The sequence below is a fragment of the Sceloporus occidentalis genome, unplaced genomic scaffold, assembly GCF_023333645.1.
Source record: "Sceloporus occidentalis isolate IW3139 unplaced genomic scaffold, rSceOcc1.0.p SCAF_7, whole genome shotgun sequence".
Classification (NCBI taxonomy): Eukaryota; Metazoa; Chordata; class Lepidosauria; order Squamata; family Phrynosomatidae; genus Sceloporus; species Sceloporus occidentalis.
Window position 1 is genome coordinate 26,396,615 of NW_028316987.1, and position 17,615 is coordinate 26,414,229.

The 17,615-nt window shown below is 38.8% G+C and overlaps 1 protein-coding gene across 2 annotated transcripts in view; it reads right to left on the reverse strand.

The window, feature by feature from the left end:
* Positions 1–2,211: 2,211 nt before the first annotated feature.
* Positions 2,212–17,615, reverse strand: part of LOC149309438 (uncharacterized) — a 40,050-nt gene continuing 24,646 nt past the window's right edge. For both annotated transcript variants that reach the window (XM_089532456.1, XM_089532455.1), the window contains exons 10-17: positions 17,134–17,187; positions 15,786–15,876; positions 11,535–11,580; positions 10,432–10,515; positions 9,954–10,061; positions 7,836–7,923; positions 3,494–3,904; positions 2,212–2,714 (exon numbers count right to left, since the gene is read on the reverse strand). In XM_089532456.1, coding sequence (XP_089388582.1) covers positions 2,635–2,714; positions 3,494–3,904; positions 7,836–7,923; positions 9,954–10,061; positions 10,432–10,515; positions 11,535–11,580; positions 15,786–15,876; positions 17,134–17,187 — 962 coding nt within the window. In that variant the 3' untranslated portion in view covers positions 2,212–2,634. The remainder of the gene's footprint in view (positions 2,715–3,493; positions 3,905–7,835; positions 7,924–9,953; positions 10,062–10,431; positions 10,516–11,534; positions 11,581–15,785; positions 15,877–17,133; positions 17,188–17,615) is intronic.

The following is a 17,615-nucleotide window of genomic DNA, read 5'->3' on the forward strand; positions in this document are numbered from 1 at the left end:
CTCCTTAGTTATTTCCCCCCCTTTTCCATTTCTTATATGTGCCCCATTTGAAACTTAGCTCAGTTGAAAGTTGCTTAGTCATCCATCCTGATTTCTTGAGACACCTCCCATTTTTCCTTCTCATTGGAATAGTTGGAAATTGTGCCTTCAGTATCTCCCTTTTGAGAAACTCCCATCCATCCTGAACTTCCTTCTCTTTTACTATTACTGACCCCAGTATTTTCCTAGGTTTATTGAAATCAGCTCTCCTACAGTCTAGAATGCCTGTCTGACTATGCCTGGTTTCTGCTTCCACTGTATAACAAATTCCAGGAGTACATGATGACTTCCACCTAAGCATCCCACTACTTGCACCCCATTAACTAGGTCAGCCCTGTTGGCTATGATCAGATCTAAAATGGCTGATCCCCATGTTGCATCTTCCATCTTTTGGACAATGAAGTTGTCTTCCAGGTAAGTAAGGAATTTGCTAGACCTTAATGTTTTGGCTGAGCTTGACTTCCAACAAATACCATGCCCTATGAGAAGCAAGTTAGGGAGCTGGGTATGTTTGTCTTGGAGGAGAAAAGGTTAAGAGGTGATATGATAGTCCTGAACGGATTTTATATTGAGGGAGCAAGCTTGTTTTCTGCTGCTCCAGAGACTAGAACGTGGAACAGTGGATGCAAGCTACAGGAAAAGTGATTCCACCTCAAAATTAGGAGGAACTTCCTGACAGTAAGGGCTGTTCAACAATGAAACATACTCCCTCAGTGGGATCTTCTTCCTTGGAGATCGTTAACAGAAGCTGGATGGCCATCTGTCAGGTAAACTTTGATTCAGAGTTCCTGCATGGCAGGGGGTTGGACTGGATGGCCCTTGTGGTCTCTTCCAACTCTGTGATTCTCCATTTTCTGCTTGTAATTATTTAGTCTATATGATTTTTGTATTGACCATCTGGTGATGTCTATGTGTATAATCTCCTCTGTGCTTGTATGAAGGTATTTACAATGAACAGATGTTGGCCTCACAAAATTCTACGAATTGTTGTCCTGCTTCATTTCTTGTATCTAGTCTGAATCTTCCTATAACTTTTGAATCTTCTTTGCTTTCCACTTTAATATTCTAGTCAACTATTATTAGCAGGTAATCCCATTTTGAAGTGTTATCAATTTCTTCCTGGCGCATATCATAGAAGCTCTAAATGGCCATTACTTCTAAATACACATGCACAGGACAAGATTGATGAGCTAATATGGTAAACCTTTGGTGCAGAATACATAATGGAAGAAAGGCTTCCTACGATCTGCCTGGAGGAACAGAGGACACTCCCCCAAGGAAATTTTTGGCACCAGAAACTTTTAAAATTTATTACCAAATGTTGGATTCTCTGCTGAGGCACTAAATCCAAGGATGATTGCTATGCACAAACTAATATTACTGCCCTAACCATTGTAGGAATAGTCAAATGGTTAGCCAGTATGAAATGTGAACATAAATGTGAAAAATATCTGACATGATCCCTGCAAATGGAATCACGCGTGTATTTTGAACAAATGGACGTGGGGAATATTTTACAGTTCAAGATAGGCTTTCTGTTTGTGGGGAGCCAGCTCTGGAGGATTTTGCTCACTATACACTTGAGTGTCAGATAAATAGTGATTTTAGAGTAAGTTATTTAGGGCCATTCTTAAAGAAAATGAAGTACTGAGCTGGGAAAGAGAAGCTTAGTTTTTTATTACAATCAATAAATCAATGAGTGATTTGGAGGGTTTTAGCATCTGCGGCTAAGACTGTCAGACATAGACAAAGGTTTCTGGAGACCATCTTGGTTAACTGTTACAGGCTGCATTCACATTGCAGAAATAATGCAGTTTGGCATTCCTTTAACTGCCATGGCTGGATGCTGTGGAACTCCAAAACTACAAATCCTAGAATTCCACAACATTGAGCCATAGCAGTTAAAGCAGAGTCAAACTGCATTATTTCTATAGTGCAGATTAGACCATAGAAACCTGAAGATATGAGCGCACAAAATGCTCATGTTATGACAACAAAGGTTAACTATTACTATTTCTTTCTTACTACAATGTGGCCTCTTTTTAATACACATTTATTTTAAGCTTAGGCATATATTTTATATAATTTTAATTATGATCTTACAATTATATGAAAATGTGGACGGTTTGTATGCAATGGTCTTTGGACTAACCAATAAATTATTCTTACACATTCTGATTGTTCTTTTAATTTCTTATTGAGTGCATGTGGTTATGCTGTGTGAGCACAGAATGCTGACAAACAACATGAAATGCAAAGTTGTATTCATTAAAATATTTATACACCTTCTTTGGTGCACCTTAATACAATCTTAAATGTTAGTTAAAAAAAATAATCAAAACCAAAAAGATAAAACAGAGAACTGATAACTATTTCAACAGCATCTATCTTCAGCTCAAATAAAGGGCAAATGAGAGCAACATCCAAAGGCAAAATGATCATATTATTTTAAATGATGAACAGAAATAATAAGCAGATGACAAAAAATACTCAGCCATTAAGTTTTAAAGTACAATTTTCAACACAAATGAATTGCACTATTATCTCCACAATCCGTACAAAATTACAGCATCACTAATAACTAATTATTTTTCTTCAATTTGTGCTGGTGGTCTTCTTAGATATAAGGATCCCATTTTCAGTCAGGATCTTTATCACATTTTCAACATCCATTCCTTGATATAAGAGAAAATATGGAGAGCCAAGTTATTAAAAAAATGTACAAGTTCCAACTTATATGCAGATTATTCCAACGCTATCATAAGTATTGTCAATTAAGGAAAGTTTGAGGAAAGCATGGCTTGAGAAATGTATGTAAAGGTATGAGAGGAATGACTTGTATACCACTTCACAGTTATGATAAGATGGCTTTGATATAAAACCTGTCACCCAGAACTTGTTCATTTTTACCAGTAATTTTTTACAGTGTTCTCAGTAATTTCTTCTGGCTAAACAAGAAACATCTGCTTTTTAAACATTAAATATTTTGGAGCTATTGTAAAGTAGACAAATTTTTAGGATCCAGGCAGATACATTTACTGCGAACTGCTGAGGATGGATGAGGGACAGTGTACTCATCTGCCATCAACACTGGTTAATAGCTATGCCAACATTCAACTTACCCGTTCTTACAAGCTATTCCAAAGCCTTTAGTAACAGAACTCTTTACTGTTGCATACTATTCTGAAATGGTGACACCAATTATCTTTATTCATGGTTAAAATAGGGGAGGACTCAGGGAGAAACAACTGCACATTCATTTTCTATGCCTTTAACTATGACTACGAAAGATGTTTTATGACTCACTACTAGTAGGTACTAGAAATTTAATCCAGGTTTGCCTCCATCTACTGAATTTTGATGGCTAGCTTTATACTGAATTTCATTTTAGTACCTAAAAAGCATGACAGTGGGGACACACATACACATGAAATAGTACAGAAAAACAAATTACCACTGAATGATGGGTTTGATGAGGCTATTTTGTGCAAGGTGGCAGCAACTTCATCAGCTTCCATATTTTTTATACTGCTGAAAAAATTTGCAATAATACGACTCTCTGATACTGATGGTCCAGGAAGAGAGCCAGTGGAGGCCTCTGACAGATTTGGAAATGAAGAATTTTTGTCTGATTCAGGATTTGGTAAACATTCTTGAGAAGAAGAGGTATCTTGCATTTCATCAGGAGAAGCATGTTCATTGGGTACTTCTGCAAATGTGGACACAAAAGTCCCACGTTTACAATGCATAGCTTTGTCATTTGCACATAGCAGTGATGCTTTTCGCTTATTTGGTAGATTCACATTCAACACTGTTCCCATATCTTCATATGAGCGTTGAGCAGGAGACTGCTTTTCAGAAAAACCTTTAGGAAAAAGACAGCATGATAATTTTATTAAGAACAGAAGGAAAAGCATACTTGAAAAGTTACATGTCTCAATTAAATTCAATTTTCAAAGATGCCCTTCATTAATTTAAGCACTTCTTTCTATGTAAGGGGGAAAATTTAGACACGCAGCAGACCATGTCCCCCTCAAAGTGATTTACTAATTCAAAGTACATGTGTTTAATGTCAAATGTTGGAGCCACCAAGCACAGTGCAGTGGATCTAACATCATAAATTAAAGTCCAAAACTGGAATTCCAAGTGCTTGCAAAAATTAAAACGAATACATAAATACAAAAAGAAACATAAAAATATACAAAATTTTAATTTACTGTACCAGTCAAATAATTTAAAACAAAAGATAATGCTTTCTGATTAGTCTTTCAACTGGAGACTAAACAACCAGCTGCTACGAGGTGCAAAAGTATTTGAAAAAGCTAAAAAGACATTGAAGGATTTTAATAAAGATAATCTTTGTTGATTGCAGTCTCCATTCCGTTTAATGACTGAACCAAAGTATGAAAAATCACCAACTATTTCAGTGTCTTTATGGTCTACTTATGTAAATCAGTTGTGGTCATTATTTTTATTTTCTTAAATTTTCTTCCTTGATTTTCAATGGTCACGCCAAGTCTTCAGTACTTTGATCTAGTCGTATGGTGTCATCTGCATATCTTAAATTGTTCATGTTTCTTTCTCCAAGTCTAATCCTGCTTTATATATACTGTATGTTCAGCATACAATTTGAACAGACAGGGTGATAAAATGCAACCTTACCTGATCCCCTTACTAATTGGCAAACATTCTATTTCTCCATATTCTATCCTGACCTCTTCTCTTGAGGACAGGTTATGCATCAGGACATCAAAATGTTGGGGCACACCCATTTCTTTAAGAGCAAGCTACAATTTTGCATGATCTATACAAGCAAAAGGTTTGCTATAAACTATAAAGAGAGCCAGTGTGGTGCAGTGGTTTGAATTGAGCTACAACTCTGTGCATCAGAGTTTGGTTCCCTATTTGCACATGGAAACCCAGTGGGTGACCTTGGGTAAGTCACACTCTCTCAGGCTCAGAGGGAAGCAAAGGCAACCCCCCCCCTCAAAAATCTTTTGAAGAAAACCTCTGATATAGCATTGGGGTTGCCATGAGTCAGAAACAACTTGAAAGTATGTAACATAAAGCACATGCTGATTTTGTCCTGAAATTCTTTGTTGCTTGCCATTATCCAGTGTGTATTGACCAAGACAGGGACATAGCTAGGATTTTGGGAAGGGGGGGTCCAGACTAAGTGCCACCATTATAATGGGGCTTGAGTGCGGCGGTGCAGCAGCACACACCATTCATTTTTCTAATGGAAGGGGGGGTCCAGACCCCAAGAACCCCCCACTTGGCTACGTCCCTGATCAAGAGGACCTGTGCTTTGTCTAGATGAAGCTTTTATTTGTTCACCTTTGCTGAGTCCATTAATAACACCAGACCTAAGTTTAGTACTAAGACAAGTTCCTCAAATTTAGATGGAGAAGTATCAGATTTAGATGGAGAAGAGTTGGGTATCATCAGCATATTGATAATACCAAATCTCAAACCTTCAGATAAAATCTCCCAGCTGTTGTATGTAAAATATTCCCCCAGGAAGAACTGAAGCCATTATAAAACAAGCCCTCCAAGCCCCATCCCAGTGTGGCAGTACAAAGGGGTACCATGGCTTAATTGTTGAAAGTTATCAGTAGTGCCAAAGTCCCCACTATCCTGTTCCTGGAATAGGTCATCTAGCAGATTACCATAAGCATTTACAGTCTGCCCTCTCTATACGCGAGGGATCCATTCTGGACTCTCCCACGTATGGGAAAAATTGCGTATGCTCAAGCCCCATAGGAAAGAATTAGGCGCATGCACGCGGTGATGCACGGGGCACATGACGCGGGTACGCGCCTCATTACTTCTAATGGAGCTTGCCTTCCACGTAAGCCCAAAGCTGTGGAAGGCAAGTTTGCCTATGAGGAGGGCTGACTGTTCAATGCCAGAATGAAATGGATCTGGATAATCTACCTTCTTTCTAAACCCCTGGAGCCAAGAGTCCATAGCACATTCTAGGGCTTTGGCCAGAAACTGAAAAATGGAATCTGGCCATAATTATCAAGAGTGAAAGAGTTTGGGGGGAGGGGGAGTTGATTAAAAACAATTGTCTAACATTTGCCTCTTTCAGGCATAATAGACTATTTTGTTCTTGTAGAAGGCAGTTATTACTCCATTTATGCCCAAAACACATGGGTAAAATGACATGGCTTCAGGTCGCATTGGGACCACGGCATTTACATGACCCATGACCCAAGTGCAGCCAGAAGCCATCCCGGAGCCAAAGAATCGGACCAAAAAGGAACGGATATAATCCGTTCTTTGCAGTGACTAAGACACGGTACAGACCACCCAAATGTGCTGTGCTGGCACTGATTTAAGGGTTAGGGACTGCGCGGCAACTGCATGGTCCCTAATCCTAGCACAGCATGGCGGCATAACAATGGTGGTGTCCCGTGTACGTGGGCATTGGCGCACTTGTGACATCCACTCTGCAGTGCAAGAAGAACCCGTTTTTCCAGGTTCTTTTTCCTCTGGAGGGAAGCCACGCAATTTGGCAGCTGCGGCTTCCCTCCGGAGGGAATTAGTCCGCCAGCAGCAGCAGCCTGGATAGGGTCTGGGCCCAAGTAGTCACTGCAGTTCCAGTTGGCTCATCTGCTTCGGGCCCTAGTCAGCCAATTCCTACCTCCCTCCTGTTGCTCTTAAAGCTAGTAAAAACACACATCCAGCATACACACCCCAAGGATCCTGTCCACATCCTTGGAATGCATAAACAGATAGGTATCTATTAATAACTGGATAAGCAATGGCCCACTTTACAACCGTCAGACGATACCATCTAATTCCAAGTGATTTTAACTGCAAAGTACTGGATAAACTATTCACAGCAGGTTGTTGCTGAAAACACACACACTGTTTCAAAGGGTGCACATTGTGTAGATCATCTAGCTCAAGAGACTGAAATAATTTAGCCCTCCAGGAGTTCTTGTACTGGAAGTTCCAGCAGCCCTAGGCACCACAATCAATGCTAAGGAACAACACGACTTGCAGGCCAATATAATCTGGTGAACTACATAATTCCCATCTCTGATCTAAACAAACTGTAAAATCAGGGCAGTGGGGATAACCCTTAATGAGGGTTGAAATTTTCCACTTTTTTAAAAACAGAGACAACGGAGGTTTTTAAAACTCTATGTCTTTGTGCTAGGCCACTATCGCTGTCAGTATTTTGACTTTTTCAAAATTTGATACTAATGTCTTCCTTCAGATTTAATTGGAGATTAAATATCTGGTTGTTGTTTTTTTACATCAAATTACATTTACTGTCTGTTTTTTTATGGACAGGCCAAAATAAAGCTGCTTCATGTCAATTTGGAGATATGCTTTTTAAATGGCACATGAATCTTAAGAGGCCAGAAGCTGCGCCAAAGCCGCGCTCCCGTCCTTAGTGGCCATATATTGGGGAAGGTGAAAAAAACTGGACCATGATTTTGGAGACTGGGGATCAAATTGCAGCTCAGCCGTGTAAATCCACTGGGTGACCTTGTGCAAGTCACACTCTCTCACCCTAAGAGAGAGGCAATGGTAACTCCGTCTTTAAAAACTTGCGAAGAAAATCCTACGATAGGTTCATCTTAGGGTTACCACAAGTTGGAAATGACTTGGAAAGTACACACCGACAGCATTCACCATTAATTAAATGTGTCAAGCCTGTATCAAAAACAATAACCTCTTAGCCCTTTGTCATTGGACTTTGTCTGCCAGACACTGGATGATGTTTCACAGCACAAGCCGCTATCATCTCAAATCCTCAGCTGCTACCTTGCTCTTACCAATGTCAAGTTCATCTCTTCTCCCAGAAGTCATCCTTGACTGTTCTGATTGATCAACATTTTCTTCTGGGTTTGATTCAAAAGAGTTCTACAAGTATACAATATGCAAGTTATTTCAGCAAATACTTAGAATGCAATAAACTATGTATTTCAAGTGTGATAGTGTATTATATAAGGTGTTGTTGCTGTTGTTGTTTTAAAAACCAAACCTCTAGCACCAAAACCTCTTTCCAAAAGGGTTCAACCTAATTTAATAAAAATGAAAGACCATAACTGTAGCTTATTAATATCACAAAAGGAAAAAGATCTAAGCAACTGGAAAAGATATCCACTATCTTGGCTGGGAAGAACAGAAGGTATAAATATGGTGGTTCTACCAAGAGTAATTTTTCTGCACATGACATTACCTTTTGCAATTCAGAATAAATTGAAGAGGAGGAATTCAAAATAGCCAGCTGAAAAACTGGCAGCAGAAAATTATCAAATTTATACGGGACAGTAAGATTCATAAAACATCTGATGAAACCCTTTATCAGAAAACAAAAGGAAGTCGGGCCATGCAAACCTAATTATTATAAAATAATAAAAATAGCTCAAATTAAAGAATAGAAATTTGGAATAATTGAACAACATATACAGTTGGTCCTCTGTATCCACTGAGTTTTTATCCATGGATTCTACCATCCACAGCTTGAAAATATTTTTAATAAGTATAAATTCCAAAAAACAAACTTTGATCTTGCCATTTTATATAAGGCATATATTTTATATATTTTACTATGCCATTGTATTTAATGGGGCTTGAGCATCCACAGATGCTGATATCCACAGGAGGTCCTGGAACCAAACTCCAGCAGATACCAAGGACCCACTGTATATAATAAATATCTATGGGAGTGATGGCAAACCTTTTAGGGACCAAGTGCCCAAACTCAAAGGCGTTCTGGTACTGGGTAATACCTGGTGCAGGGGGGTAGAATTTCCGGAGGGGGGAAGCAGGACTTCCAGGGGGTGGGAGACAGCTAAAAGCCTCAGAGGGCAGGGTGCTAAGAAGAGAAACAGGTGCATATCTGTTCCTCCTCTTCTCCATTACCCTCTTGGGCCTTTAGCTGCCTCTTCAGAGTTTCTCTACCCCTCCCTACTCTGCCAGGCCTTTACCTGTCCCCTCCCACTCTCCTGTTCTCTATGAGCCCTCCAAAATGGGTTTGCGTGCCAGAGAGGGCACACGTGCCATAGGTTTTCCACCACAGATCTATGGGAATTGATTTAGTACAAATCAAAAATGTATTATGTCCAATCCATATATAATCTACAAAATCTTTGGAGAATGTTTGTTCCAATCTTAGCCTCTGGTTTTTCTTCCTTGATACCTTTTGCTACTAATGAGTTTGCAAATGAAGACTTGAGCTGAACTATTAATATCTTGTTGTTGGAGAAGATGCTACATGCAGACACCTGGATTAATGAAAACCATATACTTTCATCTGATGAAATATTAATATCAGAAAATGCACAAAGGACATAAACTAGAAGACCCTGGGATTTGTTTTCAGTGCCAGAAGGAATTCATGCAATATTTCTGCACAAGTATTTGTCCCTGGTTACCCCAAGCTTTCTTCATTTCAGTTATATAATTAAGGACAAGTTTAGAGAATCATATTGTAATGATACTGTTAAAATACTGGGACTAAGAAATCTTTACACCAGAAAATCCAGGTACACCTTCTGTGCACCCCTGCTTTAACAAGTGCAGTTTTAAACATTTTAAGCCAGTAAGAAACCCAGTTTCTAAACCAAGGTTCTCTGGGACCCTGGGGTTCAGGAGAATTAGGGGTTCCACAAGAGGGGATAATTTTTAAACAATAAACATTTTAAAGATATACACATAATATTTTTAATGCAGGTGGTTCCCCAAAACCTGAACATTATTATTTCAAGGATAAAAAAAAACTCAGAAAGGATGACTAGCCAATAGTACTGAACAAGACCACAATACAAAACAGGATAATTTTATCAAAAGTTTATGAAAAATTTTCTTCCATCTTGCACACAAACTGCTAACTGAACATTTTAGGTGTTATCTAATCTTTCCACAAAGAAATATAAAGAGAAAATTACTTTTCTTTCTGAAACCTTCTCACGATACACCACCAATGCATTAGTAAGTTTCTGGGTAACTTTCAGGATAAATGAAGCATCTTCTTCATCCACTATTTCAAAGGTTTGCTGGAAAGAGATAATACACAATTTAGAAATACAACTACTTACAGGCACATATGTTAAATTACAAGCTGTTATTGCCAGCCATGTAGTTAATCTTTTCTGCAGTCCCAATGTAAAGCATGCAAAAAACATAATTTAAAGTTAATGAGAGGAAACAGGCTTGAATGTAAATGACAATGTAAATGTCATTAAATGGGTTTCATAACTCAAGATACTAATTTTCTAAAACAGGGAAGCCCAAAACATAGCCCCCTGCTTTTTTTGTGGCCACCAGCCCCCTCTATATTTTTGTCAAAAAAAGGGGGGGAATGACCACCTATAAGGAGGGCAGATTATATACTAAAATAGCATAGGAACATCATTTAATACTTACTAAGTAATTTAATAGTTCTTCATTGTTAGGGAATTCTTCTGAATCTGAATCACTTAACGTTGCATTTTCTAGATGCACTGTATTCTGTAAAACATAAATGATACCTACTTTAAAATTGGTAGTTTAAGTTATGAAAAAAATTGTTTCATATCTAGAAAAGATTTTGGGGACCACTAAAATATGAGAAAATTTTGCATTTGTTACCATAGTTCCTAAAAGTATTTTCTTTTCATTCCATATAAATAGAACATATAATAGTACATGCTGAACTACAATTGGGCACCTCACATTCGCAGGGGTTTGGGAACCCCCTGCAAAAGTGGAAAAAATACACATATAAATATAAATTAAAATTGCAATTTTTTTTACCTGAGAGAACACTTTTCTAGGAATCTCTAGGTCCTCCAGAAAGCTGACCACAGAATCACACCAGAGGACCTAGAGATTCTTAGAGAGAACATATTAATCGTACCCATGAATCATCAAATCCACAAAAGGGAAAACAGTGAATGTGGGGGGGGGGGATGACTGTATACAAGTAGCAACTATTTTAACCACAGTCGGCACTCCACTTTGGAGAGTTTAACATTCACAGATTTTATTGTGAGTTTGTCCGTGGCACAGCTGGGAAAGGTGTGTGCATACTGCTCCTCCCTCCCAGGCTTTTCTGCTTGGCAAAAAGCCCAGTAGGGAGGGAAGAGCATGCTTTGGCTGGCTTCTCTCAGTTGGACAAAGCACTGGGTAAGGCTGGAGGTGCAGGAGTGTGCGTGCATGCCCCTCCCACCTTTCCCCAATATTTGTGAGTTTTCCACTTTCTCAAAGGTCTTGTGCCCCTAACCCCCATGAACATGGAGGGCAAACTGTAATGAGAAACTAAAAGCAGAAGAGAGAGAATGTGATGTAGTAGGAGAGAGGCAGTATGGTATAGCATCTTGAGTATAGAACTAGGAATCTGGGAGACCAAAGCCCTTGGAAGGCAATGTTATATCCTCTGAATAAATCTTGCTAAGAAAATATAGCAATAAGCTGCAATCAACGTGAAAGCATATAACAGACACATATGGAAGACTGCCACAGCTGAAAACTTCCATTAAGAGAATTACCTTATCCTGCTGCTCTACATCTTCTGATTTGCTGCCATCATCACACCTTGTGAAATACAATTTTTTAAAAAAATCTATGAACTAGCATCCAACTGTCTCAGAAAAAAATAAAACCAAAGAGGCTACAAAATTTAAACATGCTACATATTATATCCACAATATCAGATTTAAAGTTTCCAAATTACTTGAATGACTCTACCTATTTTGCTTGACTGATTCCTATGCCCGGGGTTCCCTTCCAGAACTTCTGTAGGCAAATTTCTCCTTTCAAATCTTCCCAGAACCTATCTACTACTAAGGCTAGACAAGGGTCATGTGAGCCTACATACTTTTGCCATTTTTAATGATTCTTGAGTAAAATACAAAATTCTGTTGAAGAAAAAACTGCTTGCCTTTTTGCTTCCATACAAAGTTTAAAAATCTCATAGGTGATTTTTTTCAGGGGGTATTTTTCATGAAGCACCCCTTCTTTGCATACCTATACATCACTCAAGTAATTAAGTATAAGCCAGATAATTCAAAACAGAAAAACACACACAAACACATACACACAAACTTTACAAAATGGGTGAGGAAAGTGTAGCCGGTAGCCCTCTCCTCCCACCCCCTGAAATTTATTGGCCCCAAATTCCCCCTATGGGATGGGGGGGGGGGCATGTTTGCTATTTCTATGCCCCCTTGGGCCATTTTAAGCCCAGGAGAGGTCTTTTCCAACAGGAAGTGATCTAGAGATCGGTCACGAGTTTACCTCCTGTTGGAAAAAAGCCCTCTCTTGACCCTAAAATGGTCCAGAGAGGGCCAAAAATGTCCCAAAATAGCCCCCTCTACCCCAGGAGCTGATGGAGAGTATTGGATAGTGAGGGCAGTGAAGAAATGAGTCTTTGCTGCCTGTATTATGTTGTCACAATCTCATCTAATGCAGTTCTTTTGCATAGGAAATGGACTACTATATTCTATAGTCCTCTAAAATTCATTGTGGAAAGTATGCCAAATATTTTGCATAGATAATGACTTGATTTTGATTCAAGCTCCGAAATGAAGCCAAAGTCTGGGGAAAAAACCGAGATACAGATTTGTCCGATTTTGACAGATGAGTTTCAATTTGTTCAAGATGACGATATGGACAGGCTTCTAGGAGAAGTCAGGCCAATTATGTATCTGTCATACTCATGTACATCCTGGCTAATCACCAGCTGCCAAAGGAGGGCTGTCCAATTTGGTGGTGGGCACTGTGAATGTTTCTTTGAAAGAAGGCTATGTTCCAGTCCCTATTTTTAAAAATGAATTGTAAGTCTTTGTATAAGAGACATTCACTTGACCCGAACACCCTAGATAATTATCAGCCAGTTTATAATTTCCTTTTTTAAAATAAGGTGTCAGAACCAGTCATTTGGGTTCAGTTATAATAGTAATTCATGTATATGTATTCCCTCATATAACTGTATATATTCCTGTTCTGTCTAAAGGTATTACAGTGGGAGGGGGTAGGGTAGAGAGTAGAAAAGTTTAGTAGATGATAGCTTGCTGAAGAGGCCTAGCTGGGCAGTTTGGAATGTTACTGATAAGGCCCTATGAAGCATCTGGCATCCAAGGTTGATGGCTTGAGAAAGTCTTGGTTGCCATGGCAAGGTGTGTGTGGTGTGGGAATAGAACTGGGCTGGAGAAAGGAGGGGCTGGAAGAAGGTTAAAAGTGGTACTTTTTCCCTGTGGATCTCAGATTCTGCAAAAACGTGTCAATGGATTACTTCTGCCTTATTTCTACAATAAACTTTATTTCTTTGAATAAATTTCCTTGTGGATTACTGGTCTGAGGATCCCAATTCCAAACTTTCTTTGATGAAACAGACTGCATGGATCCCTTCCTACCTGGCTTTAGGCCTGGTTATAAGACAAAAACAGTCTTGGCCACCTTGGTGATCTATGCCAAGAAGTGAACAGGGGGAGTATGTGCCTGTTGGTTCTGTTGGACATTTCTGTGGCATTCTGTACCATCAGTCATCATGTATCTCTGGGCTGCTTGGCTGATATGTGACTTGGAGGCACTGTTCTGCAGTGGATCTGTTTCTTTTGAGTTGAATACTCACAGAAAGGTAACTGTTGTTCAATATTCCATAAGGTTCCACAGGATTCAATACTATCCCCCATGCTTTTTAATGTCTACATGAAGTTGCTGGGGGAGGTCACCCAGGTTTTTTGACTGAGTGCCATCAAGATGCTAATGATAGGCAGCACTATTTTCCTTTTACAGGGGACACCAAGGAGCCTGTGGAAGCAGTAGATCATTATCTGGATACAGTAAAGAATTTGCTGTGGGTGAACGAGTTTCAGGCTCAATCCAGATAAAACAGAACTTCTGGTAAGTAGGAAAGCTAACCTAGATATGTGATTACACATCTTTCTGGATGGGGCTTCATTCCTTCTAAAAGATCAAGATTATAGTTTAGGGGTGTTCTTGGACCCAACAAAGATCTTAGAAGTCCAGGTAGCTGCAGTGCCAGGAATGCGTTTGCCCAGCTTGAGTTGACGCAACAGCTGCACCCTTCCTAAGGAGGCAGATCTGGCCACAGCTTTAATTTACTTCCTGATTATAGTAACACATGCTATGGAAGACTGTAACTGAAAAGTATTTAAAAGTTACAGCTAGTGCACGATTCAGTATCCAGATTGTTACTAGGTATATGTTCTATAAACCATCTAAAAGTGACATTAAAAGAACTGCACTGGCTTCCAATTTGCTTCTGATCTTAATTCAAGGTGCTGATCTTGTTTTATAAAGTCCTAAATGGCTAGGGACTAGGATATCTGAAATAACGTCTGTTCCCATATGACCCAGTCCAAAACAAGATTCACAGGAGTAGCCATTGCATGTCCCAATAATACAAGAGGTTAGGCAGGTGGGTACACACGACAGACTTGACTGTGGAACTCCCTTCCAAAGGAGGAAGGGCTGGCTCTATCCCTTCTCTGTTGCCAGAATGCAGCTAAGATTGTGCTATTTTGCTTGGCCTTTGATTCATAAAATAAGAAATAACTTATGTGGCTGTTTTAACTTTGTGATTTAAAACTATTGTAAGGAGGGGTTTTACAGCTGTTTAAAATGTTTTTATTTAAGCATTTGGTGATAAATGAATATCAGTTTGGGGATCTTGGTAGACTGAGAAGTTCATACCTTAAATTAATTAATAGATTTGATGGGGAATATCTTTTGTGTGTGTCTGTCTCGGTGGTTCGTGGTGGTCCTCCATCCATGGGGATCCAATGCGAGAGCTCTAACTCCTGGCTGCATGAATCTCCACATAGGTTTGTCTTGATCAGTGTGAATTCTGACCATGCTGGTGAGGATATTTGGCCAGTATCCAATAGTGTTATTCTGCAGGATGCACCTGTTTTTTGTTGTTGTTGTTTTGTTTTTAAGAATCTGCCTGCTACTTCTTGCCCATTGATAGTGGGACAGCCACTAAAGAAACTGTTTGATGCTTCAAAGGGCTGTAATGGGAGGGAAGAAAATCCCAGTTTTCCTGGAATTGGATTTCACAATATACTTGCGAATCTTAGGCTCTCTTGTAACAGACGTATCTAATCACTCCTACATATGCAATTTTATGCTGATTTGACCATATGTCCAACAACTGAGGGAATGAGAACTTCACTTTGATTTCCACGTGAACAGGTCAATGAAATGAATAGTGACTAGTATCTTCACCATGCCTGAACCATACGCAAATGGTCTTACATCTTAGGGATACAAATTTATGTAACAGTCACCAAGATCAGTTGGCCTCTGACTGAGAAAGTTAAACAAGGATGAATTTTTAGACAAATGAATCATAGTGAAAAAAGTATATTTTGAAATAAGGAGGCTTCAAAGAATCTAAGTTCTTGTGAAAGAGACTACCAAATAGGTTTCATGTGCTCTCAAAGCAACATGAGACAAAGCAGATGAAGTTGCTTTCACTGGGAATTGATTTATGTTCTAACTAATAAACCTGTACAAAAATTGGCCTTGTATAGTGTTAAAGCACATCTGACACATCCCCTAGCAAACACCTATGCATCGCCTAAATAACCCAACTCATGTTTGAAAACTACAGGCCAAATGCTCTAATGTCCTCTCCTCTACACCTGAAATCAACAGTGCTATTTTCTGCCTTCCACAGAGATTCTTTAGATGTCAAAAGGAAACCTATGTCTAATTAGGCATGGTTCTTTAGACACTTTTCTTTGGATTTTTTCAACCATCTAAAAACTTACTGCCCTTTTGTTGGCTTGTTGGTATCTTCTTCCTTCCGGTTATCTTCCTTAGAGTTCTTAGCACTGTCCTTCAGTTTAGGGGCATCATCATCTACACACAAAATAAGCTTATTAAATAACAATTCTCCAACAAGTATGGAATTTTACTATTGCTTCCTTATGTTAAAATAACAAAATATACACAGAAAACAATCAAAAGTTAGAGCCTGTTACAATCTGGCCTAGATTGTGACATGTGTGCACAGATACACTGGTTGTACCATCAGGGAAACTGTGAGAAGTTTGTAAGATGCTCTGAAGACTGATTGAGACACATCCATAACCCATCTCACAGAGATGTCTGGAGCACCACCCAATTAGATATCTTTCAGCTGCTGAGAAGCAAGGATGAGACCAAAGTGCTAGGTTACAGTTTGGGTAACCATTTGTATGCTTCTCTTGCACTTGCTTCTAGATACATGTCCAGCTGGGTCCAGAATGATGTAAATCTCTGTTTAACAGAGGGTGTGGTACCAGCGATACCTGAACAATCTGGATCTCAACATCCTCTTTCTGGGGTAAGTGTTTGAACAAGTCATCAATGATCAATTCCAAAAGTTCCTTGAAGACAATGATTTTCTTGAACCATTTCAATCCTGGATTCAGACCTGGTTTTGGCTTGCCTGTACTGTGCTGGAGGAAAGACAGGTAGAGCACAACTATGTTGATACAGCTGTACCTCTCAGCAGTTTTCAATCCCATGAAACATGGCATCTTCTAGAAACACTGTCTCAGTTAGAATGTGAGACACTGAACTGCAGTGGCTCTGTTACTACTTCAAAGGTTGTTTTCACTGTAGGCTCAGACCTTGCCTGTTTCATTATATCTTTGTCCAGAGTTCTATTCTACTCCTCCCCCATATTTCCAATATCTCTATGAAAACACTGGGAAAGACCTTTTCATTTTCCATGGAATTCAGAAATTGTTTGTAATGCACACAGATTCTTCACATTCTGCTTTATTTTACTGTTGCTTCTGATTTGAATGTATGTGTTACATTGTTTTTACCTTCACTGATGGCTTTATTGTGTGGTATTTTATCATTGTTTATTTTGTATTTATTTGCCTCTACCCAGAGAGCTCAGATTATTGGGCAAAACAGAACAGAATAGAATGTTTATTACAGTCATAGATCAGCACAGATAAAAAGGGGATACAGAATAAAAGATGGGGAAAACATAGCGGAAAAAAGCATTCCTGTTATTACAGAAATTATCAACTGTTGATGTTTATGATTTATAATAAATACAGAAAATCAAAAAAGTCTAATGGCTTTGAGTATAGGCCTTTTCTTAACATAAAAGCTCACCTTCACAAAACCAAGTGACAAGAGAATCTGAAAGCTGAAGTGAATATTTATCCTCTGTAAAATTAAGAAAAAAATGTTAAAGTCTACTGTGGAGCAATTCAAAATTACTTTTCTATTAAATATTTTAAAATAAAGTCATGCAGTTCAATTTATGTATGGTTATATTTAATTTTTTGTCTTGAAGTATCTAATGAAAATGTGGCAGTACATTGTAATTTCAATTGCAATTGAAATACTATAAGAACTCTTAGGATCTCCGGAAATTTTTTTAAAAGGATGTTTGGTGTGGACTTCATTGTGGCCTAAATGCCTTCAACAGATCTATTTCACGATCCTCTAGGAAAGTTAGCTAGTATTTCCTTTATGATGGTGGCAATAAAGTAAGAATCTACACTTTTACCTTTTAATGAAAATGGGATGTACAATCTGCGGCCTTAAGTAAGCTCACATATTGGGAAGTAAGTGCTACTAATACCTGTGAT